Below are 20,768 nucleotides of genomic sequence, written 5' to 3'. Positions count from 1 at the left end.
ATGTCTCAATTTTATCTGAGTTTGTTGGTGTTTCTGGTAGAGTGTAAGATCTGTGTATAATACTCAATTCACACACAGATCAATCTGCTTATAAATTATTTGATGAACAATTGTGTCATCTGGCTTAATGTAGGAAAGGATTGGAATTAATTTAATATAAAACACTGAAATTTGCCAGACTGGAGACTATTCTCCTCCATGAACCTCACTTTAAGAATCACTGACGTACTTTTAATACATCCCATGTCAAAAATGACTAGGAAAACACACGATCAGAGCAAAGAATGTTTCTGAGCTGATATAAGATGTATGGTTTGGGTTTTTTTTTTATAGATGAGATAACTATAACAGCTACTGATGCCCGCTGGGTTGGAGCGTGGTGGCTGGGCATTTTGATTTGTGCATTGCTGAACCTGCTCGTGGGAATACCCTTCTGGTTTTTGCCCAAGTCACTTGTGAAGGAAGGTGAAACCAATGAACCTGAGGAGACAAGTGAAAAAAGCGTAGTACCATTGCAAGACAATGACAAAAATGAAGCCAAACAGAACATGTATGAAATTGCTAAAGGCAAGTTATATCATATTTTATTTCCTTCTTAATTTAATCCTTAAGATGTGAACTGTGTGTATTTGTGTAATTAAAGAAGGGTCCAAGGTATGAAATGCCTCTTCTGTTTTTCATGTCTCTGTAGTACCAAAGGCTTTGTGTAGGGATTTAGAATGGCTCCTTGCAGAGGAAGAAAGCTAATTTCATAGCTCCAGGATCTGGAGTCATTCCTTTCCCCCTCCTGCATTTCAGGTGTATGTAGATCTTTTCTTCCTGTGAGAGGGTTAAAGCACTGAAATCTGGTTAAGAATATTGCAACTCAGTGAGCTGTGGACCAGTTGCAGATATTAGTTGCTAATAATAATAAATAATAATAATAATAATAAATGTACCCCACATTCACTGTGCAGAAAAGCAGAAACCCAGCACAAGACTTGTGCATACTTTGAGCCCACCCTAAAGCCATAAAAGGGAATTGTCAGGTGCTGAAGTGTCTCATGAACATTTAATTGCTTTTGAACAAAGATCTATCTGACTTACATTCGTGTTACCATTGGTAACTTTCACATCTGTGGTCTTTCAGATCCATATATTTGTAGGAAGCTTTTTTATTTCTCTCCATTATTTGTGCTAGTTGGAAAAGTAAGTGAATAAAACATTTCAAAGGTGATGAACTTCAAGAAGTTTCCTGATTCTCTATACTTGGCTCAGGGTCCCTTGACAGGACCTTAATTTTCAGAAAGTAAGTGCCACGTGGCAGCTACCTGTCCGTGGTGTTTCAAGCTGAGTCCTGCAAATTCACTATATTGAGCACTCAGATCTTGGCTGATATTGCAACTTCATTTTGATAAACACAACATCTCTTCCTGCTGGTCATGTAGCCTTAAATGAATCCATAAATAAAATACTCCTCTGGTGAAGAAAGATTCCTAGATCAGATGTGGGTCCTGGTGCTCCAGAGTCCCTTCAGAGCTTGTGTTTTCATGATCATTCCCTCCCTGTGTTGATGTGAGTGTCCACTGAGTATCCTGAAGTTAGAATCTCTTAATTTCACAGAATAATTGGAAGGGACTTCTGAAAGTCATCTGTTCAAGCAGGGCCACTCACAGACTATTGACCAGGATATATTCAGATAGCTTTTTAATTGCCAAGGATTTCAAGCTGAAATTTGAAGTTTTTATAGTTAAAATTAATCTGAAATAAAATTAATTGAATAAAAATTAAATTTCCTCAGAAAGTTCTGATTATAAACTGGGTTGCATATGTAAATAATGCAGCCTATTTTATAGTGTTTTGAATATGTGACTCATTTTTGCAAGACTTGCATACAGATCCTCTTCTGGTAAGATACTTGCCTACCTCTGAAAATATACACCCATCCTAAGTGGTGCCCACTTTCAATGAAGCACAGTCATTGTTTTACAGATGCTTTTCTGCAGAGTTTCTTTACAATAGCTCAGCACATTAATTAACAGGGAACATTAGACAAAGGGGAATTGTGGGGGTTTTTTTATGGTTCAGATCCTGATTTAATAGGCATTACGTAGAGAAAAGAACTGTGTAAATTAGTTTCTCAGATGCTTACTTGGCTGAAGACTGGCTGATACAGACTTTGAGAGTATGGTGGGAATAACTTTGGTCACATCTCTCATCAGGCATCTTCTGCCCCAGAAAAAAACAAAATTAGTTTGGGGGCAGGTTGTCACAGCTCTCTAGTGCGTTTGCACCCCTTTCCCCTTGTACTCCCTTCGTATGCCAGGTGCAGGAAAGGGGTTTTTGTGAACACTCTGGGGGCATGAGATGAGAAAAAAGGAGTAAGAAAGACAGGAGAAGAGCTGCTGCTGGAGATCTGTAACCGCAAAGCTCAGTCACTGCACAGCTAAAAAGTTTCAGGAAACTTTCATGAGAAGGTTGTTGCTGTGATTTATTATTTTTTTGTAAGCAGCAGTATGCATTGGTGGGCATGTTTGTGTGTGTGAGGGTGTCTTTGGGTAGAGGAGACATGTTGGGGAAGCCTGGGCTAATCCGATTTCCTTTGACCTGTGGTGTCTGGCAAAGCACAAGATCCAGTTTGGTACAGTTAAAGGACCTTTTCTGTTCCCCTTTTCCCTGCTCAGCCACACTGAGAAATGGTCATCTTTTTCATAAAGCATCACACTAACCCAGTCCATTATTTCATTCCAGATTTCATCCCCTTCCTCAAGGCTCTGTTTCGCAACCCCGTGTACATGTTATTTATATGCATAACTGTGCTGCAGTTCAGTGCCTTTGATGGCATGGTATCCTTCATGCCCAAATATCTGGAACAGCAGTTTGGAAAATCTGCATCAGATGCCATCTTTTTAATTGGTATGTTTGCATTTTGCTTTGCTCTGTTCTACCAAGTAGTGATGTCTCTATGCAATTTATCTATGTTTATATGTGTGTATATATATATGTTCGTATCTACTTATATACACATACATACTACGGTTAAATGCTTCTACAAGTGAGACATACTGCACTATAAATCATTTCTATATATTCATGCATTTTGTGCTAAGTTTCTCCTAATTTTCTGTGCAGAATTTTATAATCTACTTCCCATCTTTCGAATTGGCCCAGAAAGTTCAGCTGACATGAAACCAAGCCATGTGATGCTTGTGTAAAACCACTTCCAAAACCACTATCAGTCAGAATTTGCTTCATTAAAATATCAATCAGCAAAGAAATGTGAGAGGACATTCAGTAATCTCATATCAAACCTGAAAGTCTGTTCCTGTGATGCTCAGTGTGTATTGAGATGTACTCCAGTAGCTTGTCTTCCTGTTGAGTTTCTCTGTCTGGGGAGGCTGGATTGAAACAATATATTTTTTTTTTCTTCTTTTTTTTTTAAGGTGCACCTAGATTGCAACTCTAGATTGCTAATTAATCTTTTCAGTCCTACCCTCTGTCTCACTTCTCAAGCATTTCTCACCTGCTGTTGACTTTGGCAGAGGTTTTGGGTGTGCAAGGAAATTAGTAGAGACTCGTTGCTGATAGTAGTTAAATTATTCAGCCACAGGCACTGCATGAGTGTTTGCCAAACACAATCTACCCTTTCAGTAGCTTTAGTATCTACTTCAGTAGCTACCTTAGAGTAGAGTAGCTTCAATGCTCGCCTTTATTTTAACATGGAAGTTTCACTTGTTTAAATAGGTGTTTACAACTTACCAGTTCTATGCGTGGGGTATTTTTCTGGAGGCTTATTCATGAAGAAATTCAAGATAAATATCTATCAGGCTGCGAACATAGCATTTTGGGTATCTTTACTGGAATACCTTCTCTACTTTGCTGCCTATTGGACTGTCTGTGATACTGCACCAGTTGCTGGTCTAACAGTTTCCTATGAAGGGTATGTTCTTTAAGACACAAGAGGACTTCAGTCTTAAGACATCGGGATGATTTTTCTTGTCAAGAATCAGTCAGGGGCTCCTTAGCTTTGCAACATTTTGGTTTCATTACCTAAATACTCAAGGCTTTTTACTTGCATGAGACAGTAGGTCTACCTTCTGCTATCACTGTTTCAAGCAAGAAAAGTGTACTGAAAAAGATATCCACACCAAGACTCTTACAATTGCATATCCATAATAATTCTTATACTAATATAATTAATAGGGTCATGTAACTGCAGGTAAAAATAAAAAAGTTGTTGATCAAATTAGGCATACATGAGTGCAATTTCAGAATAACAGAGGGACAAACCCCCTTCTTAATCTTATGCTGGTATACTGGAATTTGATTGTTATCAATTTATCAGAGGATATTTTATTTGGAGTTTCTTGATTGGAATCCTGCCATTAATCATTGGGAAGCATTGTGTGTCTGTAAAGTGGACATGTAGGTTGACATGCAACACTTACAGCAATCAGGAGCATATGTGCCACAGCTGAGGAAAATGCTGTGGGGTATGCATACCTCATTGATAATATTAATTTAATGTAATATCATACAATACACTATATAAAGGTAGAAAGGCGTGACTCCAGGATTGGAACATGCAGAACTGTGTCCTAAATAAACACTTGAGCTAGAACAGAAACTTAAGCATTGCAAAGGATTACTGCAGGTATTTCTTTACTGAAATATTTACCCATCTTCTAAATGTATTTCAGAATAGAACAAGTTTCATACGCAGAAAATACTCTACTTGCTGACTGCAACAGGGATTGTGATTGTTCACTTAAAATATGGGACCCTGTTTGTGGGAACAATGGAATCACTTATGTGTCACCTTGTCTTGCTGGGTGTAAATCCTCGAGAGGAACTGGAAGAAGTGTGGTAAAGCATACATTTTATTGTGCTGTAATTATGAAATATAGTAGGGGAGAAATATCTTTATCACTGTAGGGTGGGAAATATCCATACATGTATATCTATTGAATATATGAGGTGATAGATTTGGACAAATTCATTGAGTAGCACCAGAAATTCCAAACTGAATCTGAAAATTAGTGTAAGTTTAAATTAAAAATTATAATGAAGAAGACTCCTCCTCTTCTAAGAAACTCAGGGAATCTTAAATGCTCAAAATGGAGTGAGAAATTATTCTGAAGGTATTGCCAGTTGGAAATCTGACTGCACAAGAAGATTTCAGCCAAAATGAAAGTCTATAGCATGGACTTAATCTCTTTTACCCTGTAGATTTAAACAAGTAAGCAGGTATTATAGAACTTTTATTATCTTATTTAATAACACATATTCCATAAAACCCCCTGTAAATTCTAACTAGGCTGAAAACAATCAAAAATAATAAGTTCATAAAAAGCCCCAATCATAGAGATTTTAGAAAGCCTCCATACTTCACAAATATTTTAAAGAAGTATTAGATGATAATGAGGGTCAGACATCGATGCCTTTGTTTACCACGGCTGATTTTTGAGAGTCCTTTTTCTGGCCATGATTTCAGTAGAAGCAAGTGTTTGATAAGAATATTGCAACCCAACCTCAATCAAATCTCTGTTTCCTTCTCTTCTGACATATGAAAGACCACACTCTAGGTTATGAAAACGAGGGTCAGGTCTGTTGGCAGCGGAAGGACCACACAGCCAGGCTCTGCTGGGGAACTTAAAGGCTCTCTTGATTACATCCTCCTTGAGGGAGCACTGTCCCAGCTGCATGAGAGCTCCCTAACCCCATACTCCTCATGCAGGGAATGGTTGGACCTGTGCCTGGCCAACTGGGGTGGGAGAGAGGCCACAGTGCAGTGCTGCATGGGTGTAACAAGTGCAGGACACAGTGAACTGGGTGCCAACGGTGCGATTTTCAGACTCGGTGCAGGAGTTTGGACAACCTGTGTGATTAAAACACTCTTTTCGACAGGTATTTGAAAACTGCACCTGTGTTGCAGCCTCAGGGTTTTCCTCTCAAAATGTCTCTGCAATTCTGGGCCAGTGTGATGAAGATGAAAACTGTGACAAGATGCTTCATTATTTTTTGATACTGTCATTAGTCTGCAGCTTCATTTTTTCCTTAGCAGCCATGCCTGGATACATGGTCTTAATGAGGTATAGTAAAATGTCCTCGTCTTAAGAAATCTACTCGACTTTTTATTCTGAGGTCAAAGACTCCCAGGAATTAAAAGTTGGTTAGTTTATGTATGGAAGGAAGAAGAGCAGAAAAATCTTATGTCGTTTTGTGCTGTTGAGGTTTAGTGTCGTGTCAACTTTATAGTCTGATGTTGCCTCTGGCTATCAGCTATATCCTGAATTAATGCAGGACCACCAAGTCAGGGGAATGAGCCACTGAGAGGTGTGTGATACCCATGTGTTTATCGATCACATCAATATGATGTCAATTAAGGCACAACTATCTTGCACTCTGTGTTTGCCTCAGTTCAAAGGGATGGTACTGTGACAATGGCTCTTCCTTTCGTGATTTGGCAGTCCTAGTTAACAAATTTTTTCAATAAGCACCATCTAATGAGGATAATGAACCCTTTCAACCATGTAATTAGAATGGTTTGGACCTAAAGTGATGATGAGTTTGATTAAAAAAAAACCCCCAGAGTTAGTGTCACCTCTACTAATAAGTGTACTATGTATTTATCATACAGGTCTCTAAAGCCTGAAGAAAAGTCGTTTGGAGTGGGTATCCATGGACTGGCTTCAAGAGTATTTGGTGAGAAAATATCTGACACACTTTAAAAGCACAGTTAGGTCCAATCTAGAGTTAAGAGAAGGATCCCATCAGGGCTGTGGGCATGGCACAGGAGTCTACTTCTATGGAGTGCCTTTGATCAGGAAGAATTTAGGATTTCTTTACAGATCTAGGCAGCATGGCAAATTAGAACAGCTTTCAGTTTGCGTTTTTTTTTTTATACTGGGCAATAGGTTGATGTTGTGGTTTAACTTAGTCAGCAACTAAGTACCATGCAGCCACTTTACTCTCCCCTTGCAGTAGGATAGGGAGGAGAGTTGGAAAAGAAGGTAGACAATACGGGTTGAGATTAGAAGAATTAATAGTGGAAATAAAGTAAAATATAATGATGATGATGGTGGTGGTGATGATGATAATGATAATAATAATAATAGTAATAATATAATAATAATGAGGGGAATAAAAGAGAAGAAGGAAAAGTGATCCACAATAGAATTGTTTGCCACCTGCTGACCAATGCTCATCTCATCTCCAAGCAGCGATTGGCCCCTCCCAGCCAATTCCCTCCAGTTTATATATTGAGCATGATATTCTAGGGTATGGATTGGTTTGGCCAGCTCAGGTCAGCTGTCCTGGACATGCTTCCTCCCAGCTTCTTGTGCAGCTTCTCACTAGCAGAGCATGAAACACTGAAAACTCGATTTAGAATAAGCACTACTCAGCAACAAGTAAAACATCAGTGTGTTATCAACACTATTCTCCTATTAAATCCAAAACACAGCACTGTGCCAGCTACCAGGAAGAAAATTAATCCTATACCAGCAGAAGCCAGGACACATGATTACATCTGCTGCTTATCTGAAAGCAATTTTGCATTCCTTCACTCTTGTTACATCTTTATTTAACACAACATTCCCTCTCACTGATAAGGAGAAATTTTGAGTTCTGAATAGGAATCACAGTTCATATTTTAGCATGTCTACATTAGTAAACAGGCAGCAGGGAAGAAAACCTTTGTTTGAGGGTAGGTGGATAAGGAAGAAGAGAGAACATAAGATATTCAGAGAATATGGTTCATGCTGCAAGAGGACGGGACAGATGCAGTACATGACAAACAGCACAGGTTCTGCAGTGTATCTGCTAATCAGAGGAAATGTTATTCACAGAAATGTTGTTAATATTCTTTGTAGCTGGAATTCCATCTCCCATTTATTTTGGAGCTTTGATAGATACCACTTGCCTGAAGTGGGGTACTATGACTTGTGGTGGAGAAGGAGCGTGTAGGATGTACGATATTGTCACGTACAGGTATATTTCCTACTTTATTTTAATTTCTCCTTCTTTATGATGTATTATTACATGCATAGAGATATGATTTTATGAACTTTATCTTTTCCTAATAGACAAACTGCTCCTGTGTTAGAGATGTGACACAACAGTTTTCTTTGGCATTGGCTTTATTTGTCAAATGCAACCTTTGATACAGATGTTGGATCAGCTTTTGGACAGAAATGTTCTGGTGCCATAAATACATTCACTAATAACCTTTTATGAGAACAGACTTTAAAAACACTGAATTCTGATTAAAAAAAATGAAAAGCAGTAAGCTCCTGAGGGAAAAAATGTTTAATGACTGACTGTGCAGTATCTTTGAAAAATTACATTGCATATCTATGAGAAAATGGTTGATATAGTACCTGAATTAAAATAAAGAAAATTTTTATAGGGAAGATATAGTTACTCAAGTTGGAAATTGGCCCAGAATACTACATTTCATGCTTTTGTAGTCCTTCAAGGAGTTCTATGGCCTCAGACTGATTCCTTTTAATGATGTGTTGGGGTGGATTTGGAAGAATATTTCTATCTTATGAATACCTAGAAGTTTTGTTCAGGTGGACTGAGCTGCCCTTTCAGGGCTCTCTCTTCTCCCTGTGGAGAAAGTTCTAAGAGTACTAGGTGGCTGAGTTCACTGGCTCAATTGTTTGCTTGAAATTGGGTGATGTAAACAACCATTTTGCTGACACCGACATATTCTCTGTTCTCATATTGACTCATCCTCTGTGAGATCCAAAAGGATCAGGACACAAGCTTTAGAGCTACTGTGTAATTTTTGCAATGCAATGTATGCTGAATAATTTTGCTATTTTTTCATGAATGGAAATATTTAATGAAGCTCATTATTTATTTCAGGTGGCTCTATCTTGGCCTGCCAGCAGTGTTACGTGGAGTGTCCTATATCCCAAGTTCACTAATTCTCCTTATTTTAAGGAAGAAACAGAAATCTGAGAAGTTGGTCTTATTAAATGCACCAGTAGAAATGCAGGACAAAGAACAAGGAGCAGTGAAATAGCATTTCAAAGCAGGACATGTTGTGAAAAATAATCACAGTGTAAATATTGGATATATCCTAGTGAAAATTTTTTTACTTTAACTAATGAACACTTGGACGGAGATTAATAGAATTACACATAGTTGTATCTTAATTATGCCATTAAAGTATCAGTTTGTAAACAGAAGGCACAGAAAAATGTGTTTGGTGCAAAAGAACAAAGAGTAGAAATAAGAAAACTTAAGAAATTCCAGGCCTGAGTTGTCTGGACAAAGGACTGTGAAGCAGAAACATATATTTTCAGTCCTTGTTTCACTAAAGATAGTGAAAATTTTGCAATTGACTCCAAGTGATGCCAAATTTCATCCTGGAATTCTCCAATGGCTTCTGTCAGAGCATCTCTCATTGACTGTAGACAGAATTTGTAGCTTCTTTGGCCCCCAGTTTTCCATAAATTTATTTAATGATGCTTTTAGTCCTTTCAGGCAGGGACTGTCTGTTATTCTGCATAGTATAGGTGGTCAGTATATTGTGAACCTGTTTTATGACATGTTCTGGGTGTTGTGGTAATAATAAACAATAAAAAAAATTAAATTTTTAAAAAATGCTGTGTTATGGTGATGTTTTAAGGTTTGCATGGAGCATGAACAAGGAAAGGTTCTCAGGAGTTTTTTACTTCCCTCTAGATGGAAATAACTCACACTTTAAGCATAATAGAATGATATTTGTATTTTGCCCATCGTGTTGTTTGCTAAATCCTAGATTTTTTCATGTCTTCTCAAGTTATTCTTTAAATGGCAGATACTATAGGCATTCATGTACTCTTCCTGGTCTTTGTCAGATTTTTATTTCTCTCAGATGTGATGCTACAATGAATGTAGCATCAGTGAACAATGAATGTTCACTGACAGTGAGCTGCTGCCCTGGGATGTCTTAAATTATCTCAGAGAAAAAAAACCTGAACATCTCAGGAAAAAAAAAAAAGCCAACATAAAGAAAACCCAGCAGATATGAGATACACAAGGTGTGTCTTTTTGGTTTAGTGCACCCATGTTTAGCATCTAATTTGGAACTGCCTCACATTTGTGGCCCCTTAGGTCTGTCTGCAGGTGTCAAAGCAACAGCTCCTCCATCTCTTTTCTTGCAGCTCCTGGTTATTATTCCCTACTGCATAAGGCATGGAGGGAGCTTCTGGAACTTTACCACAGACCAGTGCTCCTGCACCTGCATGAATTTCCTACTTGTTTATTCTATGTGGCACAGACTTACTCCCACTGAATCCACTAGGAACATTCTGCAGCCAGAGAAAAACGGGAAGGCAATTTCGCCACAGCAGTTTGTTATTTCAGTTAGAATCTGTTTGCTTTAAGGTGTCTTATTAACATCATATATGTATGTGCTTGGAATTGCTTCCTGTCCTTGTGGAATCAGTGACAAAAGATCCATTTCTTCCCACAGAACAGGAAGTCAGCTCCAGAATTTAAAGTTTCTTCAGATATAAGAGGTCCTTACAACTAATTCTTTTGAAAAGATATGTCAGGTACTCCCGTCTCCCTTTGCATTGGATGATAGAGCTGAGCAGGTATAACATAGGGAAGAGAAATGGAGGAAAAGGCAAACATGATGCAGCCTGTAACAGCAGAACAGAGAATGCAGTTCCCTCTTAAGCCACGGATCTTCCAGAAGCTTTGTGGATATTTGAATCTAATTTTGAGCATTGTTCTTGCTACCATGGGGCACTTACTGAAAGTCATCATTCTTCCTTGTGGTTATATTCCTTCAAATCTAGAGTTAAAAATCTTTTGCAGGCATTTAGTCACAACTTTGTGCCAGGGTTACCTGGGAAACATGAAAAGTTGCAGAGCACCAAAGTTTCACAGCTGTAGGAAACAAAAGGGCTTTTTTAGGTAGGCAAATCTGTGCCATTTAAATGGACCACTGCCAAAGAGTCAGACCTAGTTAACTCGCTGTGTTTTGAAATGGAAGGAAGCGGATAGGAACGTGTCCAAGTTTTAAATTTAGCATTTCAATAGATACATTAACTTTGTTTGTAATTGTTCCGGTTCATCTACTCGAGAATGCAGCAGTGAAATGGGCCACCTTCACCAGACATTTTGCAGTCAATAGCCTGCTGCTCACACTGTGTGTCGTTAGGCAGTGCTGGCTGGCTGATGGCTCAGCAGAGAGGCTTCTGGGCATAAGGCTGTGGTGGAAACGTTGCTTCCCCAGAGCAGAACCAGGAAACAGAGAGTGCAAATGGTTCCAAAGTGATAATCGTAAATCCTGTGTGGTATGCTGTGTCCAGTACAACAAACATTCCTAGGATTAGGTTGAGAGGTTAGAAAAATACTCTTGGAGCTATTGCTTCAAATGTAAAGCCAAGCTTTAGACTTGATTCTTTCCAGTTCTGAGCATTCTGACCTTGATTCAGCAAACCATCTAAGCATGTGCTTAAGAATGAGTGGCCTTATTGATGTTTGTTGTTTAAGTAGGTGACGTTGGACGTTTCAAGACTGAACCCCAGACTGGCACTTGCTGTGACCCTCATTTGAACAGAGGTTCTTGCTGTGGTTTAAGGTAGGTGCTCAGATGATATTCATTGTGCTTGAAAGTTTGGGCTGGTCCTGGTCTGATATTTCAAGCACCAAGACTTGTGTCAGCATTGTGGTAGTACAAGCCACAAATGGGAATAATGGCAAAATCAACAGTGGTGTAAAGTTTTTTTGTAAAGCAAGAGCATATGAATATTTGAGTTGATGAAGTCCAATATTAAATTAATAAACGTGGGTGACAGGTTTATTTTCCTAGTACCTGAGAACTGAGCAGATGACTTTCACAGTTCAATCAACCACGTGTCTTTGCCTTTGAAATTTCAACTCGGTAAAGGGCGCCCATGAGTTGAATTTTGATCCTTAAGCCTACTAAGTGGAAGACTACATGCTGGTGCCTGGATCCAGATGGTGTCAAACACTGAGAACACTTGATTTTTTTCAGGCAATGTGACCGTGCAAACATCATGGACGTGTTTTAAGGGCAGTGGTACATAAACAGTGCACACATATATTTATCTACTATTTTGATACGTATGTATCTAGCGTTTTGTACCCAATGTCTTTTGTAATGATCCCTGACATTCCATTGGTGTTTTATTTTTTGACCATAATCAGGACATAAGCAGTTATTTTCAAAGAAATAATAAAAAAGTCTTCAGTGTCTTACTGAAAAATCACAATGCTTTGTAAAAAGCACACCTCTGTGCATGAGCAGGCTACGGTTTGGGGGTTTTTTACTTACTTTATTTTCTCTGTGTTTAAATTTCTTCAGCTACTTAATTGCCAGGTCTCTCATTATTTTACAAATCGTTATTAACAATCTTATCTGTATCCTAAAAAAACCTCTGGAATGAAGGGTCTGGGTCAGGAGCAAACTTCGTTGTCTCCCTGATGCTTCCAACTTCTAAGAATTGAAACCAATTCTCGATGCACAATTAAACATTTCTGATTATGCATGCTGTTCAAGCTATGATTATGATTTTTTTTTAACAGGAAATTACTCATTTGGGGGGAAATATGTTAGCTGGCAAACTGATTTTTATTAATGGGCAAAAGGGAGGTGTGCTGACCAAAGCTGCATCCATACACAATAATTTGGCTGAGTGCATGACTGATTTATGATGCTGGCTTTATGTTTGGGTACCAAACATAATTATGTTAACATGTATAGCTTCTGAACACATGAGCATTACAGTTTTGGATAAGTATTACTGGCAGTTTACTTTCTTTTCAGTCATTTCATCTAAACTGAACAGTGGGCTGTTTCTGCAACCTTTCTATCTCAAGCTGAGTTTTAGCAGCTAACTACTCCCTACAGATTCTTTTCATTCAAGCAAACCTCGTAGTACTAGATGTTAATTCAACCTGTGGATGTGGAGAGAGGAACACCCTGAGAATACCTGGGATAGGATTTGGCATGCAAAGAAGCCAAGTCACTTTTCAGTTTTATGTAAGTCTGGTCACATGATACAAACTGGATATATCCAGCAACAGGTTCTTGGCTACTGCTGTTTCTGGGGATTTTTTTACAGAATTGTTAGTCTTTTCCATTCTTAATAAGGCATAAAGTGTTCCCAGTTATGCTGGTTGGGATTTTGAACTTTCATTGTTTAGGACTTTCTTTAAGAATGCAGCAAATTGCTTGGTAATTGCTCCTCTCTTGCTGTGTCCAGGGAGTCAAGGGCATAGATTTCTTAAATCACAGGAGACTAAAATTGCAGGACAAAAATATATCTCTTTAGAAAGTGAAATCTTAGGTATGGCAATGCCTGAGGTCCCTTCTAGAAGAAAGCATTCAGTAATTTCAGGCCAGAAGCATGATATATCCCAGTTAATTTCCAACAGAGGTGCTCAGGGGATACAAACACTGTTTGTTCAGAGCAGACATGCATGTGACAGTAGGTGGCAGCTTGCTGGATCCTTACAGCCCCGTCAGAGGAGGTGGAAAGCCCCATTACAGGTGGGAAATGGTGGTGTAAAAAAAACCCAAACACTTCATTACAAAGCTTTTGCTTTTTAAAAAGCCTCCACCCCCTGTGTTGGTCCAAAGGCTGCCTGGCTTTCAAACGTTATCATTTAAATGGTTCCAAAACGGGCTTTGAAAAAAACCAGCCTTCTCATTTGAGGTTAATGAAACACAGAGTGGTCCAGTTCATGCTGTACCTTTGCTGTTACTATTGTTTCAAGGCAGCTCTCTGGAAGGCCATAGTGCAGGCAGCTGCAGGCTATCTGGAACACGATGGTTTTTCTTTCTTCTGTAGGTAGTAAACCAACCTCAAGAAAACTTTCTGATGTAAAGACAGAATCATATATAAAACAAGCTTAAGTTTCTGCAGAAATTTTAAGAATTTCAAAAATTTGCAAGGCTTGCTTTTTGGGTTTTTTTGTTTGTTTTGTTTTGTTTTGTGGTTTTTTTTGGTGGTGGTTGTGCAGTTTTCTACCTCATATTGCATTTTAACTCTGAATGGTCCTCCTCGTGAATCTGAGTAATAGCATAGCAGCATTCACAGTGTTGCTGCTGCTACTTTGTGACTTACTTCCAGGACCAGGAGCTTGCAGGAATATTCCTTTCAAACATATATATATATATGCACACAAACATAGACAGACAACTCATTTATGCAGTCTTTCATTTCCCAGGCATTATAATTTAAAAGATGGAGTCTACTAAGGGACTTCCCTTTTCATTTGAATTTATTCTGTGCCAAAGTCTGGCTTCAGCAATCCTGTCCATTGTGCTAGAGAAGTATTTATAAGTTCATATGTAGCAGAGACAAAACTATTCATTGTTTCCAAATTTCTCTGTTAATTTATCTTGTTATGTTTTCAGGTCAGGCAAGGCTTGAGCAGCAGAGGCTGGATACAGTTATAAGCTTTCCTCACAGTCAGAGACCTTAAGGTTCAGTTTAGGTTTTCCTATATTAATTACTCAAGGCAGTGGTATGTAGAGAAGAGCAGAGTTTGTATTTCTCCAAATCTTGTTACTGTATGAACGTTATGAACTTGATATTACACACACACATGTGGGGGCAGACAGCTGTATTGTTTAAAAAAGTGCTACAACTTCAGTAAATAACTGGAGGGAGGAAGAGTCTGGTAGGTGTGGGAGAGTTTTCCTTCAGTACTACTGGCTGATATCACACAGAAACCCTTCATATATTTAGATGGCTTTGGTGGTGAGGATGAGCTGTTGCAATTGTTCAATGTATCTGGTGTAATGGCACCTTTTTCGCCTCCAGACTTTTCTGATATGTGTTTTTTTCACAGTACGTGTAATGCCAAATAGAGAGGAGCTTATACAGGGCTGTGGCTCAGTCTTCCAGATGCAAAGATGACTAATGGGGAATTACTCTGTGAAATTCAAAAGCCTGAGTGCCCTGAATGACAGCTGAGCTGTCAATGCCCATTTCCATGTTTATTATCACAAACTCACCAACAGTAACAGCTTTAAATAAAGTGAAAGGAAGAAAGAGCACCAATATCAAGGTTAGTATGGATTTGCCTTTAGTTTATAAAGTGAAACGAGCAGCAGAAGAGGTACCAAGAGCTTGTGTTTGCATGGAATGGGATCCAGATAATTCTCTGATGCACAGTGATCCTTATTCAGCATTTACATGCTATAGGGTGACAGGCAGAAGACAGCAGTTTCTGTGGGAATCAGACCTCAGGCAGTGAGGCAAGAGCCAAACATTGATACCTTGAGCTTAACCTTTAGGAAGTGCAATGTGGAATAATGCCATAACTCAATCAATTCTCTGTAAAGAAATGGTGCATCAGCCTAGACTGTCATATAAATTATAATAATGTACTTGGCAGCATTTTGCTTTTGAGTTTATAACAAAGTATGTGCCTCTGTCCATCACTAGAGGCTTTGCCAAATGCCAGTGCATCCTTCAGTGAGGTGGGTTGGCCTCAGTCCCCTGGGATTTGCAGCACCAGTGAAATCCTCCATAGCTCCAATGCTACCTGGGCTTTACTTGAAAAGAAAAGCTACTTCCTGAGAATATTTGGCTGACAGGTAATTAATTCTCTGGGATAAAAGATGTTGGGTGTGGTAATTAGAAAGGGAGGGCAATAGGCAGAGGGTGCTGTGGCTGACATCCCTGGCAGTGCCACTGCAGCAGGCAAAAAACATCTGGTGCATCTGCCTTGTAGCAATTGCACTGCAAGCTGGGAACTCCAGGGCTGTTAAAGGGGATTTAAACTACTCTTTAAACCTACAGTTTACGAAGTGCTCATGCTGGAGAATGCAGGCAGTGGTGGTAACAAACAGATGGGAACAATTTGGTGTCCCAGGCCTGTAATTCTAGTCCTGATCAAGCTGTTTTAACACTTCTGACTTTATAAATTGAGTGCAGTAAATAAATTGCATTCTTTACCACCAATAAAAGATTATTTCTTCGCACATATTTATTGATGTTTGTCAAGTTTAAAATAGAGGTGGCATGACTTCTATTACTTCTCTGGAGATTTTGTTATACCCTGTTAATTTTATTCTCTTTGAACTTCTCCCAGTATGTCACAGTCACCCTTTTGTGTTTAAGGTTTTATTTTAATATAGAGTTTCTCATACAATTTAGTATTAATTTTTTTCTCTTTGATATTTTTATATTCTTCAGATATTTACCTGTGTCAATCTCCCTAAAGCAAGTCTGTAACTTCCCTGTGAGTACTAGGAACCTTATGATTTGTCCCAAAATACATGAAATTTTTGTGATGATCATGTAATGAACATTCTATTGCTCTAAAAATTGGTTCTGGATGGCACTTTGCTTTGCTTCCTTGAAAAAGGTCTTCCTGTACTGCTTTAACATTTTGATACAGTGTGATTCTTTTAACTTTGTGATTTTTCAATAATTTGTGACATTAGCAAAGCCAAAAGCAAAGAACCACTTTTTGTAAACTGAGTTGTCATTGGTCCTGTGTAGCTGAGTGTGAGAAACTTATTTCAGGGACTTCTGTTTTTCCTTTACAGAACTTACTGTAACAAAGAAACATGGGTGACCATGCTGCTGCCTGGAGAGGAACACCAGAACAGTGAGTGTGCTGCCTTTTTAATGTTTACAACTCTATCACCAGTGATACCTATGACTTTTCTTGCAAATTGTAGGGGGAGATATCTTTACATTCCTTAGTAGAAGAAAGAAATTCCCATATGGTGTTTGCCTGAGATAATGCTGCACAACAATGTTAATGACAGTTCAGAGTATGTTGGTTTTACATATTTCTCATGTAAAAACCCAGCTCCCTCAAAATCAATTACTGCAACTAATGCTTAAAAATCCTTAATGCATAGTTTTATAGAAAAACAAAACCCTACGTAAAATATTTTTTTTCAAAAAGTGGCTGTGAGAAAAGCAGCCTTCCTTGGAACTGCAAAGACATTTACTGATCTGGGGATAAATTAAGAAATGTTTTCCTTGGAACTTTGCACATCTAGCAATTTTTAAGTGAAAGCACAAAGCTTTAAGTACTCTTTAATGAGTTTTAAAACACCATTTAGTAGTAAACCACCTCTAAGTTGCATAAGTAGTAATAGTCTTGCATATAAAATTACTTCAGTATTACTTCATAGTTAAAAAAAAGCACAGGTGAGTTTATAACATCCTAATACACAAACAAATTGGTTTTGAGATGTTCCTCCTGCATTTCCCACCAAGGACAGAATGAAAACTATTTGAGAACTAGTTAACCAGACTGTAAGTTATTATTGTACTTTTGAATACAAGAGCTAACTAGCACTGGAACATCCACCACTTTGATAAGCCAAGGCGGTGCAGGCCCATCGTAATGCTCACAAGAATTCTCCCTGTGATTTTGGTCAAATTTCCCAGAATCCAGGGGATTTGCACTTTTTTTCTTTTTACCAGCAGGGAATTTCTCCTGTGCTCTTGTCATCCACAGGGAGATAAGACTGAAAGTGTACTCCTTGCACAGGTATGTTGCTGGAAGAGCCCAGAGTTAACTATTTACGAGTGGAGGGGTTCTCTGCTCATGAAGGCACAACCACACCTTGTGACCCGGCTCCCTGGTGTGTGAAGGCTCTCAGTTCCTTGCCCCCTGGCTCAGGCACATTTTGCATTCCCACAGAGCTGGCACAGGCAGTGAGTAGCTTCCAGTCTGAGCTGGACCTTAGAGAGGTCATCAGAGATCTCTGCCTGAGAAAAGCATCAGTAATAACACACTTAAGGATGATTTCCTTTGGTTTGTATTTCACTATAGACCCACTTGTCTGCTTTCTTTTAATACAAACTGCCTTTGGCAAAAAAGGGCTGTGATTTTTAGAAGCTAAATTTTTTCCATCAGTTTATTAGGTTCATGTTTAATTCAACTTCCACAAGACACTTGTAAAAGGTGATTTCAGATGCATGCATTGAATCTGGGTACACCTTTTCTGAAGGTTGTCAGTGCTATTTAGGCTTCTCCTTTTCAGCTTTGAAAGCATCCCCAGTACACATGTTTGGGCTATTCAAATCTCATGATGTTTTATTTGTAAGCATAGAATGTATTTAAATGACAGTTCCTTCATCCAGTTTAAAGCATTGAGCCAGCCTGTACTAGAGATTTGGACTGGAAGTCATGCATTAATGCTGACAAAAACTAGATTTTTTTTTTTTAAATACACTTTTCTTTTTCAGAAGACTAATTAATTTAATTATATCTAAATTCAGAGGCACGTGCAGCCTGTTTTACTGGGAAGTGATATGAGCTGAAATAATTTCTATGTCTATTCCTCCAAGGTTAATAGTATTTTATCCCATATAAGCACACACATGACATCTGTCTTACAGTTTGAACAGATCAGTAACACTCCTTATCTACTATTATTATTGTTTGAGGTTTTTACACGAGTCCTCAGTAGAGTCCCATCCTTGGGGAGAAAATTTCTTTACTGCAGAGTTAGATGATATCGATTTTGCATGAGGCCTGCGAACAGTTCCCAAATTAAGTTTTACAGGAGAAGATACTCAGAAGAAGAAGCACTATGAAATCATTTTTACCACTTGTATCTTTGTCTTTTATGATTTTTTCTTTGGCACCTGAAGAAGCTGGAATTACTAAAATAAGATCAAATGACAGCTTAGCGTAGCAACCCCAAATCCTCTGTGCACCTTTCCAGAGGTGAAAAATTGGTGCCAAGAACAAGACTGAACACCTTATGTACAAATCATACCTCTTAAGAGCTTTTTTCTTATTGAAGCAGAAGATTAACTGTTTTTCTCCCCTATTTTTTTTTCACATCTCATCCTTCCACGTTTCAGCAGTAGAAGGGAATTGTCTATCAGAATTTTGTCCTCCCCCTGTGACTCCTGAGGGAACTCATAATGTGACTCGCAGACTGAGCTCCCTGAACCTTGAACTTGCTGCCACATCAGCCCTGGCACGGCATCACCACGTGATCTCTTGGCACTTGGGTTTGAGCTGCTTTGGTCTGGGGCTCTGTTTGGCAGAAAAGCTCAATCAGTGCAACCGAGCGCAGCTAAAGCGATGACAGGCGGGTTCCCCTCGCACAAAACTTCCTCCATTGATGAACTGCTGAGTGGGAGCTGCCATCGGCCTCACCTCTGCGTGGCAGGTGGCCAGCACTAAAACTTCTGCAGTTTCTTAAGTGACTGCCACACGAAAATAACCTCCTGGAGGAGAGAGATGGCTGAGATGGGAGCGTACACCCTCTTGCTGTCCTTGCCTGTCCTCAGCCGCAGAGTCTCTCGCTCACGTTTGAGGTGGTGCGTAACACACGGGCGCTGATGTGCAGCCACCCAGGCACGTCACATCAGGGACACCACATCCTGCTCTGGGAATATGGATGGTGGTGCTACGCAGTGCAGCTCCTGGCCAGGCTGGGAGGCAGCTCTCCCCACTGGAGCTGCTCCTGGGGCCGTTTGCAGGGGGGTCTTGCACCCACCTCTGAGCGCCCACCGCTGCCAGCCCGCCACAGCCAGCGAGCCTTGGGTCACACTGGGAGCAGCAACACTTCAGCAGCAACAACAAACACTTCCTTGTTGGTAACCTGCTCTCCTGTTTTTGAGTTTCCATGCTACCACAGGTCTTGCAGAACAGGTTCCCAGTACAGCCCCTTGTCAGACTGTTGGTGACACCACAGCCCACAGCGTGGCTTGTGGAGAGGCACTGACGGGTGCTGCTGATGCTGTGCTCTGCCACCACGTGCCAGTGGGCTGGATGGGATCTGGGAGCTGTGACTTGTCTCTCCAGGACTGCCCTTCCTAGGCCTCTGCAAGGGGGGCCAAAATCCAAAGGGGGCCTTTTCATCTGCTGGCAGCTGCCATATCATAACTGACTTGCGTGGACATGGCATGATGGCAAACACTGTCACAGACACTGGAGCTCGGTTTGCAAAAGCTGCAGAAGACTATTTTTATGGGAGCACTGAAGTCTTTTGTAGTGGGATTCATCTCTCCTGACTTTCTGTTGTCAAGAGCTGATCTTGCAGTCAAGCCTACTCTCACAACCATATCTGGAGTTCATTTCATCCCATTCCTAAAGTAAGTATCTTTAGAGACCAAACAACCTATGCCTTTGGGAATGCTTCTTTTCCCTCCTCTGACTATATCATGAGCCACTGATTCAGTGGCTCATCTGGAATTGTCTGCACTGAATCCATGCAGTGCTGCTTTGTGAGTGGATCCTACCATCTGTGTGTGATGATCACAAGGAGGGTCATGTCCTCTCTAGATAAACTTCTTTGTATTCAAACTTAAAATACATTTACTGAAGTGCTGATGGGATTCTTGTGGGTATCTGGTTTTGAGAACGATGTTTGAAACTTCTACAACAGGCTTCTACTACCTAGATGCAGACTGACAGCAAGAATAAGTAGGGAACTCATTGCTAATATTCATATATTTTTTTCCCTTCAAACTTTTCGATATCATAACAGTGAAAAGTTGCCCAAATGTAGGTTGTAATATATGTAAATTGAAATTGTTAAATGAAGCGAAATCTGCTTTGTTCTTGTGATATTCTGGTGAATGAATCTAAGTATTTTGAAGATTTTTTAAAGATTAATTAAAGCATTAAGAACCAGGCAAAGATAACTCTTCTTTACTTAAGGAAAAACATGCAAATGAGAATCAGTTTAGTGAAAAGTAGTTTTGATGGATTTCCTATATTCTCAACTTTTTAAAGAGAAAGTGAGTTTCATTATATATATTATTCCCATGTGTTAAAACTAAATTAATTAAACAAGAAGTTAGCATTTAAAG

The 20,768-nt window shown here is 39.3% G+C and overlaps 1 protein-coding gene and 1 long non-coding RNA gene across 9 annotated transcripts in view; both read left to right on the top strand.

The window, feature by feature from the left end:
- LOC135414110 (solute carrier organic anion transporter family member 1A2-like) overlaps window positions 1–9,597 on the top strand; it is a 46,064-nt gene extending 36,467 nt beyond the window's left edge. For all 8 annotated transcript variants that reach the window (XM_064654420.1, XM_064654423.1, XM_064654424.1 and 5 more), the window contains 8 exons: window positions 334–567; window positions 2,731–2,895; window positions 3,724–3,919; window positions 4,680–4,845; window positions 5,887–6,071; window positions 6,620–6,684; window positions 7,854–7,971; window positions 8,854–9,597. In XM_064654420.1, coding sequence (XP_064510490.1) covers window positions 334–567; window positions 2,731–2,895; window positions 3,724–3,919; window positions 4,680–4,845; window positions 5,887–6,071; window positions 6,620–6,684; window positions 7,854–7,971; window positions 8,854–9,013 — 1,289 coding nt within the window. In that variant the 3' untranslated portion in view covers window positions 9,014–9,597. The remainder of the gene's footprint in view (window positions 1–333; window positions 568–2,730; window positions 2,896–3,723; window positions 3,920–4,679; window positions 4,846–5,886; window positions 6,072–6,619; window positions 6,685–7,853; window positions 7,972–8,853) is intronic.
- A 130-nt stretch (window positions 9,598–9,727) lies between these two features.
- On the top strand, window positions 9,728–17,403 carry LOC135414109 (uncharacterized). The gene is made up of 4 exons (XR_010430584.1): window positions 9,728–10,574; window positions 11,485–11,569; window positions 12,779–12,994; window positions 16,520–17,403. It is a non-coding gene; the product is annotated as an uncharacterized LOC135414109 (long non-coding RNA).
- Window positions 17,404–20,768: the final 3,365 nt, after the last annotated feature.

This window comes from Pseudopipra pipra, chromosome 5, assembly GCF_036250125.1.
Source record: "Pseudopipra pipra isolate bDixPip1 chromosome 5, bDixPip1.hap1, whole genome shotgun sequence".
In the NCBI taxonomy this organism is placed as follows: Eukaryota; Metazoa; Chordata; class Aves; order Passeriformes; family Pipridae; genus Pseudopipra; species Pseudopipra pipra.
The sequence above is the reverse complement of the archived record's forward strand: the minus strand, read 5'-3'. Positions and strand labels throughout refer to the sequence as shown.